Source organism: Anopheles funestus, chromosome 2RL (genome assembly GCF_943734845.2).
Source record: "Anopheles funestus chromosome 2RL, idAnoFuneDA-416_04, whole genome shotgun sequence".
In the NCBI taxonomy this organism is placed as follows: Eukaryota; Metazoa; Arthropoda; class Insecta; order Diptera; family Culicidae; genus Anopheles; species Anopheles funestus.
The window spans coordinates 59,672,546-59,690,198 of NC_064598.1; the positions used below are offsets into that span (position 1 = coordinate 59,672,546).

The 17,653-nt window shown below is 43.0% G+C and overlaps 2 protein-coding genes and 1 long non-coding RNA gene across 5 annotated transcripts; 2 read left to right on the forward strand and 1 right to left on the reverse strand.

Annotated features, from left to right (window-relative positions):
* The first annotated feature begins 191 nt into the window (after positions 1-191).
* On the forward strand, positions 192-3,322 carry LOC125766639 (uncharacterized). Its single transcript, XM_049432857.1, has 2 exons — positions 192-2,353; positions 2,425-3,322. Exons 1-2 carry the CDS (start codon positions 781-783, stop codon positions 3,201-3,203), a joined length of 2,352 nt encoding a protein of 783 aa, XP_049288814.1. The 5' UTR covers positions 192-780; the 3' UTR covers positions 3,204-3,322.
* A 1,408-nt stretch (positions 3,323-4,730) lies between these two features.
* LOC125766654 (stress-induced-phosphoprotein 1) lies at positions 4,731-6,896 on the reverse strand. Of its 2 annotated transcripts, XM_049432881.1 has the most exons (3): positions 6,687-6,896; positions 5,671-6,593; positions 4,731-5,585 (listed from the first exon to the last, which is right to left on the reverse strand). In XM_049432881.1, exons 2-3 carry the CDS (start codon positions 6,573-6,575, stop codon positions 5,513-5,515), a joined length of 978 nt encoding a protein of 325 aa, XP_049288838.1. In that variant the 5' UTR covers positions 6,576-6,593; positions 6,687-6,896; the 3' UTR covers positions 4,731-5,512. The 2 variants fall into 2 exon arrangements, with proteins under 2 accessions (XP_049288838.1, XP_049288837.1); XM_049432880.1 differs by having other exon boundaries at positions 4,733-5,585; positions 5,671-6,896.
* Positions 6,897-7,046: 150 nt separating this feature from the next.
* On the forward strand, positions 7,047-13,570 carry LOC125766662 (uncharacterized). Of its 2 annotated transcripts, XR_007418680.1 has the most exons (4): positions 7,047-7,578; positions 11,805-12,124; positions 12,204-12,343; positions 12,408-13,570. It is a non-coding gene; the product is annotated as an uncharacterized LOC125766662 (long non-coding RNA). The 2 variants fall into 2 exon arrangements; XR_007418679.1 differs by having other exon boundaries at positions 11,805-12,343.
* Positions 13,571-17,653: the final 4,083 nt, after the last annotated feature.

Consider the following 17,653-nt stretch of genomic DNA (forward strand, 5'->3'; position numbering starts at 1 on the left):
GCTACCGGCCAGATTGAAAACATAAACACAACCTTGCACGAGAAAATTTAAACAACCTTGAAGTCGCGCCGGAAGTCGCAAATTTTTTTGGGAAAACTGTGCTACGATTGTCGCGTTCGCAAACGCGACAATTGCTAACCATGTAGGCACGGGGTAAGCATTGGTTTAGCGCCACTGCCCCGACTGTCGCCAAAACTACGAGCGCTGAAATTTGCTCAGTAAACAATTCACCAATACATAGCCAACCCGACCAGCCAAACCAACATGCTTTCTCGCTTTGGCAGGTTTGATTGTTCATAAGACAGAACGAGAAGGTATGTTGATATTGCTACCCGGGAAGGACGTCTAACTGTCAAAATGAAAATCCAACAGGGCAATGTCAACAAAGCCTATTCCGAGACTTCATTACTCTACCAAAAGTGGTTATAGATACCCAGTATAGTATAGATGCAGTATAGATTTTCTGCGCTGTAGAAAAATGAATTAAAATTTCCTTTGGAATGTGAATCCTTTGGAATGTGCTATGCGTGTGAGTGAAAATATACGTATCACAATCGAACCGACAAACTTCTAATTGGTTTTCAGCATGTCTACCGCGTCAAACCTATGAGCCCACCTAGTCTCTTTACCCACTTTCCTACAGACTTTGGCTCAACCACTTTGGGTCGCCGTCTTTTTGAATTCATCGTTTTTGCAGCAGCCAAATAAGTTCGTTCGTTATTTTGTTTGGTTGGTGTTTTGTGTGCGTTGTTAAAAAGAAAACAGTGATAACACTAAGCTATGTCGCGTGTAGATATATATCTTGCGCTGTGTATGCTGGACGCCATCGAGGATGCCAACATTGCGGGTGTGCAACTACTGCTCGATAAACACCGTGCGAATCCGAACACGATCGTGCTGGCCAAAGATGTAGCACCGATGCATCTAGTGATCGGAGCGGACGATGAACCGTTTGCCGCAAAAGCCACCTCGCTGATGTTGGAACACGGCGGTGATGCCAATCTGCCGACGGTCGAACAGTTGCTAACCCCACTTCATGTGGCCTGCAATCTTGGGCGCGTTACAATCCTGCGAATGCTCCTGAAAGCGGGCGGCAATGTGGAACTACAGGACGAGGAAGGCCGTACACCGATTCAGCATGCTATCGATGAGGGTCATTACGAAGCGCTGGAGGTGATACAGAACCACGTATTTGAAAAGAAGATGGAGCGTAAGCGGCAACAGCTCTTGCTCGAACAGCAACGGCAGCTGAATCAAAACAATCTTTTGCTGCCGGCAACTCTACTTAATCCAGCAACTTCCCTAAAGGTGCTTGAAGAGCGTGCCTTCACCCCAAACAAAATTCACTACAATTTTGACGCTACCAGTCCGTACTACGTGAACATTACGCACCGGCGGAAGGATCGATTTAAAACATTGTTTTCCGAAGACATCAATTGCAATGTGGAAAACATTCTACCAGCAGAAGCGATCATTATGCCTTCCAACGAATCTTTCCCCTCCGTCGCAGAGAAACGAGTTGAACAGCAGCCAGATTGTACCGTAGAAGTTCCCAATAGTACGAACCTTTTTGAACTAACCAAGATTAATTTGCAGAACTTTACAAGAGATAGTGAGCCTACGGGTAGAAGAACGTCCTTCATAGAATCTTGGCGGGAAAAGATCACGGAAATGAAGGAAAGAACCCGAGTAAGCCGACGGTTAGATGACATCGGTAGGATTTTGAACAGCTTCTCGGAGAACGCGGGATCGATCATTGACGAAACGTTCGTGACTGCACCAGACGAGCAGAACCCTTTGGAGATTATCGTTAAACCTGTCATTTCGGAAATGCATTTTGAGACCGTCGAGATGAACAAACCGGAGGCAACCTTGGAAGGATTTGAAACTAAAACTCAACAGAATCCGCCTGTACATGAATTGGACGAGTGTAAGGGAGAATTGGATGCGGCAGGGAACACAGTCGTCATACAGATAAGTGAAGAATACATTCACACAGACGATGAGTCGGGTGTGATGTTTCGGGAGAAGAAAATGACCAACACTGCGTCGATTCGGGCGATTTCGGAAGACGGTCGCGAACTTGTCGCAGCACAAGAACTAAAATATCCGCCATCACTAACGGGAAGAACTGCGTCGTTAACCAGTGTTTCAACGGCGCTTACGTTGCCTCCACTGGATTACGATACGGATGTACTGCGTGCAGAACTGACCACCTTCGGTGAGGCTCCCGGTCCAATTACAAAAAGTACAAAAAAGCTTTACCTACGCAAGCTCGTCAAATTCCAGCGCCATCCGGAACTATTGGCAAACGCGGGCGTTGTGACGGATTCGAAAGCAAACACCCAGCTATGTAAGTAAGCTTTTTGTTTAATTTAATTTTTGCACGAATCATTAACATATTTACCCGCTGTTCTGTGTTAGGTTACTCCGTCGAGTTGATGGCGACGATACGGAAAAAGGATATGTTCAAAAGGATCGTTGAGCAACAGTGTCTGGAGCAGGAGATGGCCTCCGAATTTCAATCGAGCACAGCTAAAGGGGTTCGCAATTTCCGCGAGGGACATCTAAAGAAGAGCTTTATTTATCTGTTACTTGATCCTCGCATAAGCAACAACCTGCCAGCACAGCAAAAGCTTCTGGAGCCACTCGAGCTATGGAAGCGTTTCCTCAGCTCAGTATTTTACGTCGGTAAGGGTAAAAGTAGCCGACCCTACTGCCATCTGTACGATGCAATGAAGCTTTACCATCACAAGAAATGCCGGACGGAAGACGATTGTAACCGAAATGTGGGTGATTTGATGGTTGCAGCAGAGAAAGTTTTGTTTCGATGTAGCGAAGAGGAATGTGTCAATAAGGTTAATAAATTTTGCGAGACCGGCAAGGTTTTAAATCGCAAACAAATGGCTGCTGACAGCAGGAAGCTCAATCGTATCATCGATATTTGGTGTGCTGGCAAGGGAGTTGTATGTTTGCACATCTTCCACAACATCATGCCGGCGGAGGCATACACACGTGAGGCCGCCATTATAGACGCGTTTGGGCTACAAAATTTGACTAATCTGAAGCGGGGCGATTATTATTCCACGTGCCTTTCGTGGCCAATGAAGAAACGCAAGCAACTTGGAATATTGTTGCTGTACAAAGCGATGCTCATTCATCTGGCCGAGGGTGAAACGCAACTGTTGCCAAATGATCTGTGATTTGAGATGAGAAAGAGAGCCTTGTTCCAACAGTCAGTTTATATATTTTGTCTACCATGTCTATTTGTTTATACCGCATTCCTATTTTACTAATAAAACTGTTTGAGAATATGATTTTACGTAAAGGAGCTTACAAATGGATAGGACTACCTTCATCCTTCGTACGCTTCGTAGGAATCCATAACACAATAAAATCCATGGCATTGGTTATGTTGCTCCAACAAAAAACAATCGTTTATCAAAAACTTATCGCATAATACTCCTATTTTCCACCGGTGATGTCTTTAAGATTAACCATATCTGCAGCCGCATTACACTTTTCTATAACTCATACAACTAAACAAAATCACCTAAAACCAATTCTGTTGTTGCTCTACATAATAGTACTGATTTCCTAACTTACTCTCTTAGGGTCATGCATCCTCCTGACAGAAATTTCAGTCCTTTCATCGTTAAATAATAGACAAAAACACGACACACAAATGTTGTTCTTTAACTGATTGTATCTAACAATAGTGCTTTCCAGTCCAGGATGGATTCGAATTAGAGTAGAAGGCAAGAAAAAGAACGGTTCATTTTAAACTTCCATCTGCATTAGAATCCTGCAACTACGGAGTCTGTGCGTCTTTTGATCGTTTGCGATTGAGCATCTTTGCTTTCAGTGCATGTGAGAGACTTTAGGCATAGAGGGTTACCTAGGATCAGAAAACATGGTCATGTGTGCTTCATTTAATACTAGAGTTATTATTATGTTTGTTCAAAAATCTCATTGCTTGTTTATTTCCATACGTCTATACGATCCCTTACGATCTACACGTTTCGTAGTGAAACGTTGTCGAATGACATGCTAGCAGTAGACTCTACCTTTCATTTCGAACGGGGATGACGAAACCTTAAGGGCGGAGATGTTGGATATCAAAGCAATCCACAAACAAGATTACATTTTTGGTAAAATCAAGTAGTCATTATTGAGATGGGAAATGGCTATAAAAGCGTGGAATATTTCATGTACAAATCAATTCTCTTTGTTAAACCGAAGAAGCAAGTTGAATAAAAGGATTTGTCTGATACATCCAGACATAACATTTCATGATGCCAAAAATTGGCTGACTTACCCTACATATCAAGCTTGCATCAATCCGAAGCAGTAACACAAATTATTGCATCTTTTGAAACGGTCGTAAAACAAATGCGGTGGCTTTGGTAGCGGACGATTTTCATCACTTTTCCGAACAAGATACTTGCGTATGTATGCCCTCTCGCTTCTTCTACAGCGTTCAAAGGGACGCTTGCATTCATTAAAAGTCCGACGCTTTTTGTTGCCTGGGTATTTTAGACCCATCAAAAGGTATAAGGCTGGTGGCACAGCTCCATCGCTCCGATTTTTTCGCATATGCGAATCGTAATAAAATTAAATTTTTATCTTTTTTTATTCTTTTGTTAATGTTGTGCCTTAGATTTAAGGTAATACAAATCACATGGCATTTGTACAACTGTGATCATTATCTTTTTATCAGACAAATTCTACGATATTCTAAGAAAAAAAACACCTTTTTTAATATCATACTGCTAAAGTTATTTAGTTGCAGAAATGTTTTATTTTCAATTTTCAGTTTCGTTTGATAATCATCAATCGCTTACTTCGCAAATTCCGGGTCACCACACACACACACAAGCACGCACGCACACACCGCATACGCGCCTTACTACGTTTGTTTTGTTTAATGTCTACGGCACTACTAGTAATATATGCTTACGACGTACCCTAATGCTTAGTCGGATTATTAACCGTTGTTCTTAGGCAATTCTGAATGCGTTGCTAATAGTGTATGAATCGAGTTTGTGTAGTTAATGGTGCCGCATTGCTGTGCCATTAAGGAAATAGGTGGCTAAACAAAACCAAAACATAACATATTCCGTTGCACTTGTACCGGTACAAATTTAACGGCCAGAATGTGTGGTTAAATATGGTTGAACCTCGGGCTCCAGAAATCAAAACAAGAAGGGCACAAACTAAATTAGATCAAATTGAGCTGGCTTTTGCGACAACGCTTAGAAGAAAAGAAAAATGGGCAGCTTTGCAAGCGATGCGACGATTTAAATTCACCTTCGGGAAATTCTCGATCATTCGCTCTGACGATCATCCACTACGTTTTCTATCTCTTTTCCACTTGCTATCACTCTCTCCTTCTCTCTGTTCAGTTTAACTCAAAGGATATTTTCGACTGGCGGTGGAAGAGTGACGAGAGACGCTGCAGGTGTGTTGTGTTGCCTTTGCCCTTCCGATGTCGTACATTCGAGAAGCGTCTTCAGTAGATTTGAATGATTCCGGACTCGAGTAGTTTTTGAATTTTGGAAGCTACTTGAGGATTCTTGAGATGCCTAAAACGAGAAAAGACATAAATGTATACAGTTTTATGTTTACGTAAAACCATTCCCTAGTTGCATCAATGGGTGCAATACTCACTCTTGCACTGCCTTTGGATCGTTTTGCATTTGCTCTAGAATCACACGCATTGCCGGATCTTTCAGAATTTGTTGCACCTCTGGATCGTGCATTGCCTTCTTCCATACTTCCTTCGGATCTGCGTGTACCGCCATGGTGCACGCTCGATATCCTTCCAGCGCTTCCGCATTGTTCGGATCGATCTCTAAGGCTTTTTGGTATGCTGTGAGCGCTTCGGATGATTTCTGCATCACCTGCAGAATCTTGCCTTTGCGAATCCACCCTTTGATGAAAGTTTCGTCCAGTCGGCAGCACGTTTCACAGTCCTTTAGACCCAGATCGAAGGCGGCCAGCTTTGTGTAACAGGCGGCCCGATTGCTGTACAGTTTCGCATCGTCCGGATTGCGCTTGATCGCTTCGGAGTAGTGCTTCACGGCCGTACTGTAGTCACCTTGCTTGAAATATTCGTTGCCCTTCTCCTTCTCTTCTTCTGCCTTGGCCGGATCGATGTAGGCTAGTCTCTCCATCTCCTTGATCTTTTTCTCCGTGTCGCTAAGCAACGACTTCACCTCGGGCGTCCGGTGCTCCGAGAGTGACTTCTCGAAGTACGTCTTGGCGGATTTGTAGTCTTCCAGCTTGCGATACGCGTTGCCGGTGCGGGTAAACGCCTTCGCGATAAGCTTATAGTCCGCCCGGTTTTCACGACCTACCTCAACAGCCTTTTCACACTCTTCGATGCATTTTTTGAACTCCTTCTGTTCGAAGTATACTGCCGCAATATTGTTGTGGAATGTTATGTCCGTCGGATCATGCGTCAAAGCCGTGCGGTAGTGCTGAAGTGCCGTTTCGAAGTCCTTCTTTTTGTATGCCGCATTGCCGAAATCTTTTTCCTTTAGTGCCAGCTGCTTGGCTTCTTGAGTGGCCATTTTCACTATACAGCCTGTCTGTGTTCAACCGCGATAAACGAGTGTTATGTTGTACGAAGGGGTTAGAAACACCCGGCTCGAAATGAAACGTGATAGTATTGTAGCACTTACTTTCGAAACACACGCCGATTGTATGGTTACCCTCGAACAGATGTACTCTTTAGCGTTTAATTGATTTCACAGGCGCTTTGTTCGGGAAACACAACTCACAGTAATGTCGAGACACGTTTTTCTTCGCTAAGTCGAAGTTTGTTTTTTCTTCTCATCCGAATGTTCGAGAATCTTCCGTTCTCTGTTTCTCTGTGCGAGCGTTCCGCGATGGTCAGTGCAAATGCAGCGGGAGCATGAGATGTCAAAGCAGGTGAGATTGTCAAATTTAAACACAAGCTGTCATTCAGTTCGCGGAACGTGACAGTTTGTGTTGACAGATATTGCTGCAAGCATCTCCGATCGAATGCATCTGATTAAATTTTGTAAAAAAGGTTAAATAGTAATCACAACATACCTAGTTATTTGTCGTGCAAAAGATTTAAACCATGCGAATTACAGGACAGACACACGCACATATTACGAGCGCTCGGTACAGGAAGCGTATTATTGCAGTTTTTCAAATGGTTGAAATATTTCAGCTGTTAAGCTTTCGACCATATAGCAAAACAAATGTTTAGGTATTTAATTCTGTTACGGTTTGAGGAATGATATTTTGGCAGCATGCTATTATTTAAAATAATTATGAGGATACAAATGTATTTTGGGAGCAGGCTTCTACAATTTTACCAACGTCGTCTTCATACCCGAATCCAGTTTGAGAATGCACGTGTAAACGCTGCTACAGCATTTCGGAATTGAGCTGTCATTTCGATCACTTCAATTTGCCGCTCTTTTCAACAGAAAATCGTGTGCGAACGTGCAGCTGAAATGGGCGCTGCTCGCAGAAATGTTGGTGAATTCGGAGATATTTTGTAAAAAGTTGCAATTATTATGTGTATAATACACAGGACAGGTAAATATAATCTAATTTACATAATTTGTGTGCATGTTGTGTTATACATGTTTAGTTAGTGTCTTGCAATCGAACTGGTTCCTGCTTTCTAGCTACTTGTGCATAAGGATTATGTAATGAAGCTCCAAGTAGAAATTGCGGGCAGTTTTTTTGGCTTGTTTGAATGGACTTTGCGGATCGGCAGCTTATCGTAGCTGATATTCAGATGATCTTTTTGATTGCTGCTGCTGGCGTCAAAACAAATCTGTTTGGTGTTTGGTACACCACTGGACCGCAACCTATGGCCCGCGGACCACATGTGTTGCGTTGGGTTGTGCGAGATGTAACTTGTTCGTTCTGGATGTGATTTGCAACTGAACTCTTTATTCTTCTTGCTTTACAATTTAGTGTATGTATTGCTTTGCGATAAAATAAAATTTAGACTTCGCTTTAGTCCACTTAGTTCAGTACTTAACATGCCGCCCCACGTGGAAAGTTTACTTACTACTCCTGTCGACGAACGAGCGAGCGTACGCCGTCGTGGAACCGTAATAGGAACACCTAGCAACCTAGCAACAGTCTTCTTCTTCTTGATTTTAACTACCTTACAGGTCACGCCGGCCATTTCTGGCTTACTAGACTTATTTTACTACGTAGCCGGATAGTCAATCCTTGCTGCGGGGAGACGGTCCGGATGGGATTTGAACCCGGTCCTGCCGTGTGGACCGCCGCCGTTTATGAGGGCCGGCCGCCCCTAGCAATAGTGTATAAAACTTTAATAAAAATGGTTTTCGACCACGACAACTTATTGTATTCTTGGGTGGCTTGTTCCGGCAAGCGTAAAATCCTATTAATTTGAGATCCGCATGTAGCTAATTATTTCTCGTCTTGGATGTGTAATATGAATATTTTAGAGATAGCTCGCCGATACGCTCCGTCCTTTGTTAGCACGTCTACAACACGTTGTCATGCTTTCCTCTAAAACTCGCGATAATCTTCCAACTGCCCATTTCAACTTTGGAAGATTATCTTCCTTGATCAGTACCAACGTTCCGACATCAAGGTTTGCTCTCTGTCCGTCCATTTAGTTCGAGGATGAAGTCCAGATAGATAGTCTGTTTTCCACTGATTCCAGATTCTACGAACAAACTTTCTGATAGCGATCCAACCGATTTAGATTGATGTTCTCATAAGACGGTTCAGGTATGGACACCAGACTGCGATGAATTAGGAAGTGTCCCGGTGTAAGCGCTTCCAAATCTTCAGGGTCTCCCGAGAACTGCGTAAGTGGCCGGGAATTCAAGCAGGCCTCATTTTGAATTAACAAGGTCTCAAGGTCTTCTCTTAGAAGGATCGCTGCTCCAATTGTACATTTGTGGTGCTTTTTCAGATTTTTTATGGCCACTTTCCATAATCCTCCAAAATTTGGGGCAAGTAGGGGAATAAATTTGAATTCAATTCCTTCGTTAGCACAATGGCTTATAATGTAATCTTGCGCTTGCTGTGTTAGCTCGCGAGATGCTCCTTGAAAGTTTTTTGCGTTGTCGCATTCTATCAATTCTGGCTTTCCTCGTCGAGCCACGAAGCTCTTGAAGGGTGCAAGGAACGCCTGGGTTGATAAATCAGTTACTACTACTGCCTTGGTACTGCCTTGGTTGGCAAACATATGAAAACTACTACGTATCCCTTAATAGGTGTAGACTTGCGAGAACCACCATATACCAGAACGGCCCACATAGATCGACTTCAGTATTCAGGAACGGAAAGGTTGTTGTGACCCTTTCTGGCGGTAGGTCGCCCATCAACTGTTCAAGGCACGTAGGTTTGGTTCGGTGGCACTTTACACAGCTATTTAATACTTTTCGTGCTAGGTTGCGCGCCCGAAATGGCCAGAACTTTTTACGAACTACTGCTAGAAGCAGTTGGGAACCTGAATGCCAAAATTTACCATGGTAAGAGTTTATGATGAGTAGGGTAAGAGGATGATTGGTGTCGAATATGATTGAATTTTTGCGAGTGTACGAAACTGGAGCATTCCGAAGTCCACCTCCGATACATAAATATGATATCGTCCATTAATATGAGTGCAAGCAATTTCATCTTCGATGTTGCTCTAACTTGACCATCCGTAAGACTCACTATTTCTTCTCTAAATGTTTCCGATTGTGCTAACCGAACTAGTACCTTTGTGGTCTGATGTAATTCAGAAAGCGTCAGCAATCCTATTCGTCGTTGGTATCGGTTCGTTCTTTGACTATTATAACGGAAGCGGAGCATATACGCTGCTAACCGCACTAAGGTTGTATATGACGATCGAAGCATGAACACAGGGCTTGTTCCTTTTGATTTAGCAACCGATACTATGATTCACTCTTCCAATTGTTCTGCTGTGAAGTTTGCATTTGAGATGGATGTTCGTGATGCCCATTGGAGCTGCTGACTAACATACCTCTAGGTAACATACCTGTAGATATGATATCTTCTGGATTTTCTTCCTCTGATACATGCTACCACTGCGTTTTATCCGTAATGTGTTGGATTTCCGAAACCCTGTTTGTAATGAAGGGTTTCCATCGGGTAGGATTACCAGCGATCCAATGCAGTACAATTGTCGAATCTACGCAGAATAGACTCTTCATTTCGCGTTTAGTGCTCAATTTCATCTTCTGTCGCAGATGACATAGTAGTAAAGCTCCTGACAGCTCTAGTTTTGATAACGTCAGTTTCTTTTGCCTTTTGCCGTTTTCTATAGTTGCAACCCTTGATTTTGCACACAGTAGCTCTACTGAGATTCGTCCATCTGCAGTAATCGTGCGTATGTAAATACAGACTCCGTATGCCTTTTCAGAGGCGTCACTAAAGGCATGCACTTCTACGATATTCATTTATTCCTTAACTACTCGACGTGCTACAGCGATATCCTGTATGTCTAAAATGCTTTGCTTAAAGTGCATCCATTTCTCTCTTAGCTCCTCCTAGCTCCTTCCTAGCATATTGGAAGGTGGAAATACACTCCTAAGCAAAGAAAGCTAATAGTATTAATATGAGAGTTAAAAGCAACATATCTCTCAATTGCAGTTAAACTATTAGCTTTAAGAGATAATCCCATGCCCTTAGCCTATTTCTACTATCAGTCCCAGAATATTTACCCTCTTGTTCCGTTCCGGCTTGATTCCCATCATCGTTCTTCTACAAACACTTCTTATATAATATTATATTCTTATATAACACATGTTTTATATAATTACGCGGGTCGTCTCGTTGTTATATTAAAAAAAAAACTTTTAATTGTAATCTATGAAGACTCCGCATGGGCCTATCACCAACGTCTACGAAATACAATTGTGAAATAAGCCGCAGTTTGTTTCTAACCTCTGCCTTTTATAGCCCTAGCCGATGATTCTATCTCCTTTGCTCTCCGTTGAGGGGTGAACTCCGATACATCCGCATTCCACGACGGTGGCTTCCGTTGGGGTGATCGCGATGTTGGGGGAAACTTGTAGTTTGTACGGATGTCTCTGCATTCCACAACAGTATCTTCCTTTAGGAGTGTAAAGATAATAGCGGCGCGTTTCGGCGTTTGATAGTATTATTTTATATTATAAATTCTTCAATTGATACACGAAGGAAAAAAAACAAACTTCAAAAAAGGTCCGCCTTTGCTCCGCTGCCTTTTATCTCTTCGATCCAACTACCCGATCGAACCCGAACCGCTCACACACTCATACATGCTATTAATTCCGCTCAGCAGCAGTGTGGCCAGCTTGCGCGCTGTCGGAGCGGGCGCTTCCTACAACCGTTTCGCCCGGTTGCAGGGTTCGCCTACGTTGCTTTGGTAACAAGGGGTGATCGCGATGTTGAGGGAGACTTGCAATTTCTAGGGATGTCTCCACATTCCACGACGGTTACTTCCTGTGGGGTGATCGCGATGTTGAGGGAGTACTGTTATCGCGGATGTAGCTGCATTCCACTACAGTATCTTCCTTTAGGGTTTTGCATCCAAACATTATTCCTCTCAACGTGCGAAGGTATTTCCAAGGAGGGGCTCACGGTGTTGGGGTCGGTCAATAGTGCTGGTGACTCATGATACCCAATCGTGTTAACTGTTTTAGCAAAGTCTCTCTTTGACGACATAAACCCACAATTCGTCATTTCCAATGCTATTCTGGCCTCTACAAGAATGAATCCATCATTGCAAAGTTTTAATCCAAGAAAATTTCTTCCATCTTTTTTTTATCTAATTCAAGCAAATTTTCACCTTTTCACACCCCCTCAGGCCTATATTTCGTTTGACAATTTACTGCTTGGGACGATTCAACGAAGCGAATATACGATAAACTACGATAAAAAGGACGTATTGCACAACAAAATGTAGATCACCTTTGTAATTCTCCCTAAGGTAGGTTAGTTGTCTCTCTGCTACATGTGGCGATATATGAAATTTCATGTTACTGTTTTATTTGCAGCGTACAGTGGCTCCAATTTTGGCGGGTAACGGATTGGTAGATGACGATCGCTTAAGGGAGAATTCGTACACCAAGCGGCGGTTGTAGCAACTGATAAATAAGTAAGATATCAATATGCACAACTGTTCAAAACCCAAATATTATTCGTAATTCATTGTGAAAATTCTCTATTCTTTCTAGCAGCTAGATATATTGACTTTTGTACAAAAACATGCATTTGGCGTAGAGTGTGTCTGGAGATTCGCTTATGTGATAATTGCCGTTCCATTTACATAAGAATGTGAAATGGTTGCTTTGCCTATATTGCTATGTTCTCAAAGGTAGGTTGTTCGTTACTAAAACCTATGTACATTGTTCTACAAATAATTTCTTGTTGCGTTTCAGCTCCAGAATGAGGCAAAGTATATACTCATTAATAGCACACAAATGATTCTTAAAACTCGAAACTCTGCGGGTTGTGTTGGACTAAGAATCTATACACCATTTACTGGTGATCCATCGCTGGACCAAAGGAATTCAATAGTGTATAAATTTCACCGTATCTTTCCATAAGTTTCACCGTATATCAGCACAAAGTTTTCGAGTATGTTAACTGATTTACTTATCAAATGCTCTGCTACCAGTTTTAAAAGTTTTAAAACCTCTCACGGTGAAGCACTGTCGTTTATCAATCTATGAACACGGTTTTTTTTGCGGACGCATCAGCAGAATTACTCCATTTCTATTTAAATCTATTACATTTAGGCATTCATTTAATCCAATTGTTTAATTCAAAAGTCTATCCGTTTACATGATCAAGAGGTTATCCTATAGTTTGTACAGTTTGTCATTATTGTATATTTAGCTCGCAATTCGCTTTACACTCGTCTATTCACTAAGCAACATACAGAACAAGAGAGATAGAAGATCGAGGCACGCCGTCAAAAACGCGCCTAAAGCAGGCGTCAAAAAACTATTGACGTCCGGGATAAAAAAACACAGGGTGGTCAATGGTTACACAATGTGTCTCATGTATAACAATTCCACCCTTCTTAAAGAGGAACTTTAAGAGGTTGCATGTCACTATAGTACTGTCTCCGTTGACGTTGTCCTTCAGCTCGTGTGACCTCAGCTTCGCTTGTTGTTGATTGATGGCTGCCCAGTAAAGATCTCATCTGGTCCACATATCGTTTCTGATGTTTTCCCTGGAATGCCACATCGTAATGGATGTTTCCTAAACGGGAGTGCACCGTAGCCGGGATCCACTTATCCATCCTCGGGTTCCCAGATAAGCAATAGGTTTGCTGTCCGGGGCGGAAAGTGCGATAGTTTTATGTTCTTTTTCTTTCGTCATGTTTAGAAGACTATTACCGATAAACACGGTAAGGAAGTTAATTCTTTTGGCACACTTTATTGCCAGTTGTTCTATATGTGACCTCCGCACATTTTTGCTGTCAAACCAAACGGTATCTAAAAGGTTAGGCAATTGAAATTTTCTTTCCATTATCTTTCCAGTGTATTTATAGACTCTGAGTCAAACGCCCCCTTGATATCCAGAAATACAGAGGCCAACATCTCTTTTCGAGTATGTGCCAACTCTATTTCTGTAACAAGGAGCGCTAAGCAATCGTTTGTACCCATACCTTTGCGAAAACCAAACTGGGTACGGGACAAAAGGCAATTGGTTTCCAGCCAGTTGTCCAGACGAAAAAAAATCTTCCTCTCGAGTAGTTATACTCGAAAGCAAAGATATAGGTCTATATGACCCGAGCTCTGATGCCGGTGTGCCAGGCTTCAAAATAGCGACAACTTTCACCTCTCCATTCTTGCGGTACGACATTGAGTTCCAACGTCTTGTTGAACATGCTCAATAATCGTTTCTTCGCCACGTCTGGGATGTTTTGAAGCAATTTGCTCGTAACATTATCAAGACCTGGAGAAGAATTTTTGCAAGAAAAGCCAGTCTCCCGAAAACATTTCGCTCTCATTGGTGGTAGTAATGTTTCGCATCCTTTTACCCATGTTCCCATGAAGTGGAAGGGGAGAGGCTTTCGACATATTTGCGCCAAAAGCTTCTTTTTTATTTAAGCAGATTTCTGCATGTTCGTTCCAATGTTTCCAACACTGGAACCATGGCGTCTATATTGGCCAAAACCTTCCTCTTAGCTACGAATCCCGCTTAGCAGTCTCTGTCCCACCAAGGAGTAGGAGGTTTGCTAAAGGACCTTGCTTGGTGGAGTCCCCTTGTTTGGGCAGCAAGGGCACCCTCGTTTATACACTCAACGAGGTTTTTATATTCCACTTATGGTTAGTCCGCTGTATCTCGTCCAGTTGATGTTCCTTGTCAGGTCGTATTTGAAAGAAGCATCGTCAACCAGACGATTCCTCCCGGTGATGATCATTTCGATCGGCAAGTGATCGCTGCCATTGGCATCCTGGATAGAATTCCACGTAGTATCCTAACAATTTTAGTTCTTTTTTAGCGGGCATCATGAATACCCGATATTCACCCCGATGCGAGAGCGGGTAACACCATCCGGGGACGTCAGGACACCAGACACAACAGATTTCTGTGAAACCATGGGATCCTCTTGGACCTCCGACTTTCTTTTTTTTTGTTGCCAACCGGGGTGAACCCATCGTTGGAGGAAGTCCTTTCGACTTCCATCTCGGTCACACTGGCCAAAGAGATCGGAAAAGAGGATTTATTATTACAGGGTTTTCCAGCCCAGTTCAAATATATAATGGGAGGTTTCAAATTCGTAAAACGCAAAGTGAAAGAAGCACGACAGTATTCAAGTCTGGAAAGCCAATTCAAAGTAGTAAGATAGCACCTCAAAATCGTAACACCAAATCTCAAATTCAGCAGTTGTGTACCTCTACTGACGTTTTGACGGTTCTTCGAAACTATGGGATAGAGGTAGCGATAATTAAGTCAAAATATTCGTTGAATATTAATTGTGATAACTCTAACAACAAAATATGCATTTTTGTATGCCTATAGTACATCAGTATTTTCCAAAAAATATTAAAATAACAATGACAGTTACAACAGTACATAAAAGGGCAAAATTGAATGGAAATTAATAAATATTTTTAGAATTTTATTTTAAAAAAATATGTTGACTTAATTATCGCTACCTCTATCCCATAGTTTCGAAGAACCGCCAAAACGTCAGTAGAGGTACACAACTGCTGAATTTGAGATTTGGTGTTACGATTTTGAGGTGCTAACTTCCTACTTTGAATTGGCTTTCCAGACTTGAATACTGTCGTGCTTCTTTCACTTTGCGTTTTACGAATTTGAAACCTCCCATTATATATTTGAACTGGGCTGGAAAACCCTGTATTATTATTTTATTTACTAAAATTAAAATTTATACACTACAATAAAAAATAATTATTGTTTTTAAATAAAAAAAACTTCCCCTCGCTACCTTTTCGTTGTGGCCGCGGATATCCGCTCTGAAGAAGCGTCCGTCTCCACGATGGTGCCGCGTAACGGATGGTGCTTTTCCCAACGTTAACCAAGGATCTTCTTCTGCTGTTTTTTGGGCCACACTTATTCGGCATCAGAGCGGCCAAGGCATTCGTTATACGTGATGCCTTGCTGCAAACCTTCTCCAAATGCCGGCTGTTGTGCTGTTTGCGAGAGTGCTCGACCCCCAGGTATTTGAGCGAACCCGTGGATACGATCGTGTGTCCCTCGCAAGTAATTGACCTATTTGCGGGTTGTGATGAGTGCAGAAGATCATGTAGCCGGTCTTTTGATGGGCCAGCTTCAAATCCACTCCATCAATTCAACGTTCGATCATCTTCAGGTTCCTCGTAGCAAAGGCGCTGATTCTGGTAGCGAGACCATACCTTCATCCGTCTCGTAGTGGAGTGTGCGATTCGGAAAGTAGTTCCGCAGCAACGCCTGGAGGTACGGTGGCGTATTCCGGCGCTGCAGAGCTGCTCGGATCGCTGTGCAGTTGGCCGTATTTAAGGCGTTCTTCACGTCGACTGTCACCATCGCACACAGTCGATCACCCTTGCACTTCTTGTCAAGCGCCACCTTTCCGTTGGCGATCACCCTGTTGATGGCATTCATGATCGAGCGTCCTTTTCGGAATCCGTATTGGGCATTAGCGAGACCGCCCGTTGTGTTCAGATGCTCCGTAAGTCTGCGCTGTATAAGTCGCTCCAATACTTTTCCCAGAAAACTCTGCAGGCAGATTGACCGGTACGACGATGATTCCCCGGGTGGTTTCCCGGCCTTTTTTTGTTGATGACCGAGAGGAGAACCTTCATAGGAACCCACCTTCCAGAAGGGAAGACCAACTAAGCTGGAAGCACCACACTCTGGGTACTGTCCGATTTGCACCATGCACCAGTGCACCTACGGACTAAACTCCTCTCGAACCTCGAACTACTGACGGATCATCCAGGACCGTATTTATAGACTCTGAGTCAAACGCCCCCTTGATATCCAGAAATACAGAGGCCAACATCTCTTTTCGAGTATGTGCCAACTCTATTTCTGTAACAAGGAGCGCTAAGCAATCGTTTGTACCCATACCTTTGCGAAAACCAAACTGGGTACGGGACAAAAGGCAATTGGTTTCCAGCCAGTTGTCCAGACGAAAAAAAATCTTCCTCTCGAGTAGTTATACTCGAAAGCAAAGATATAGGTCTATATGACCCGAGCTCTGATGCCGGTGTGCCAGGCTTCAAAATAGCGACAACTTTCACCTCTCCATTCTTGCGGTACGACATTGAGTTCCAACGTCTTGTTGAACATGCTCAATAATCGTTTCTTCGCCACGTCTGGGATGTTTTGAAGCAATTTGCTCGTAACATTATCAAGACCTGGAGAAGAATTTTTGCAAGAAAAGCCAGTCTCCCGAAAACATTTCGCTCTCATTGGTGGTAGTAATGTTTCGCATCCTTTTACCCATGTTCCCATGAAGTGGAAGGGGAGAGGCTTTCGACATATTTGCGCCAAAAGCTTCTTTTTTATTTAAGCAGATTTCTGCATGTTCGTTCCAATGTTTCCAACACTGGAACCATGGCGTCTATATTGGCCAAAACCTTCCTCTTAGCTACGAATCCCGCTTAGCAGTCTCTGTCCCACCAAGGAGTAGGAGGTTTGCTAAAGGACCTTGCTTGGTGGAGTCCCCTTGTTTGGGCAGCAAGGGCACCCTCGTTTATACACTCAACGAGGTTTTTATATTCCACTTATGGTTAGTCCGCTGTATCTCGTCCAGTTGATGTTCCTTGTCAGGTCGTATTTGAAAGAAGCATCGTCAACCAGACGATTCCTCCCGGTGATGATCATTTCGATCGGCAAGTGATCGCTGCCATTGGCATCCTGGATAGAATTCCACGTAGTATCCTAACAATTTTAGTTCTTTTTTAGCGGGCATCATGAATACCCGATATTCACCCCGATGCGAGAGCGGGTAACACCATCCGGGGACGTCAGGACACCAGACACAACAGATTTCTGTGAAACCATGGGATCCTCTTGGACCTCCGACTTTCTTTTTTTTTGTTGCCAACCGGGGTGAACCCATCGTTGGAGGAAGTCCTTTCGACTTCCATCTCGGTCACACTGGCCAAAGAGATCGGAAAAGAGGATTTATTATTACAGGGTTTTCCAGCCCAGT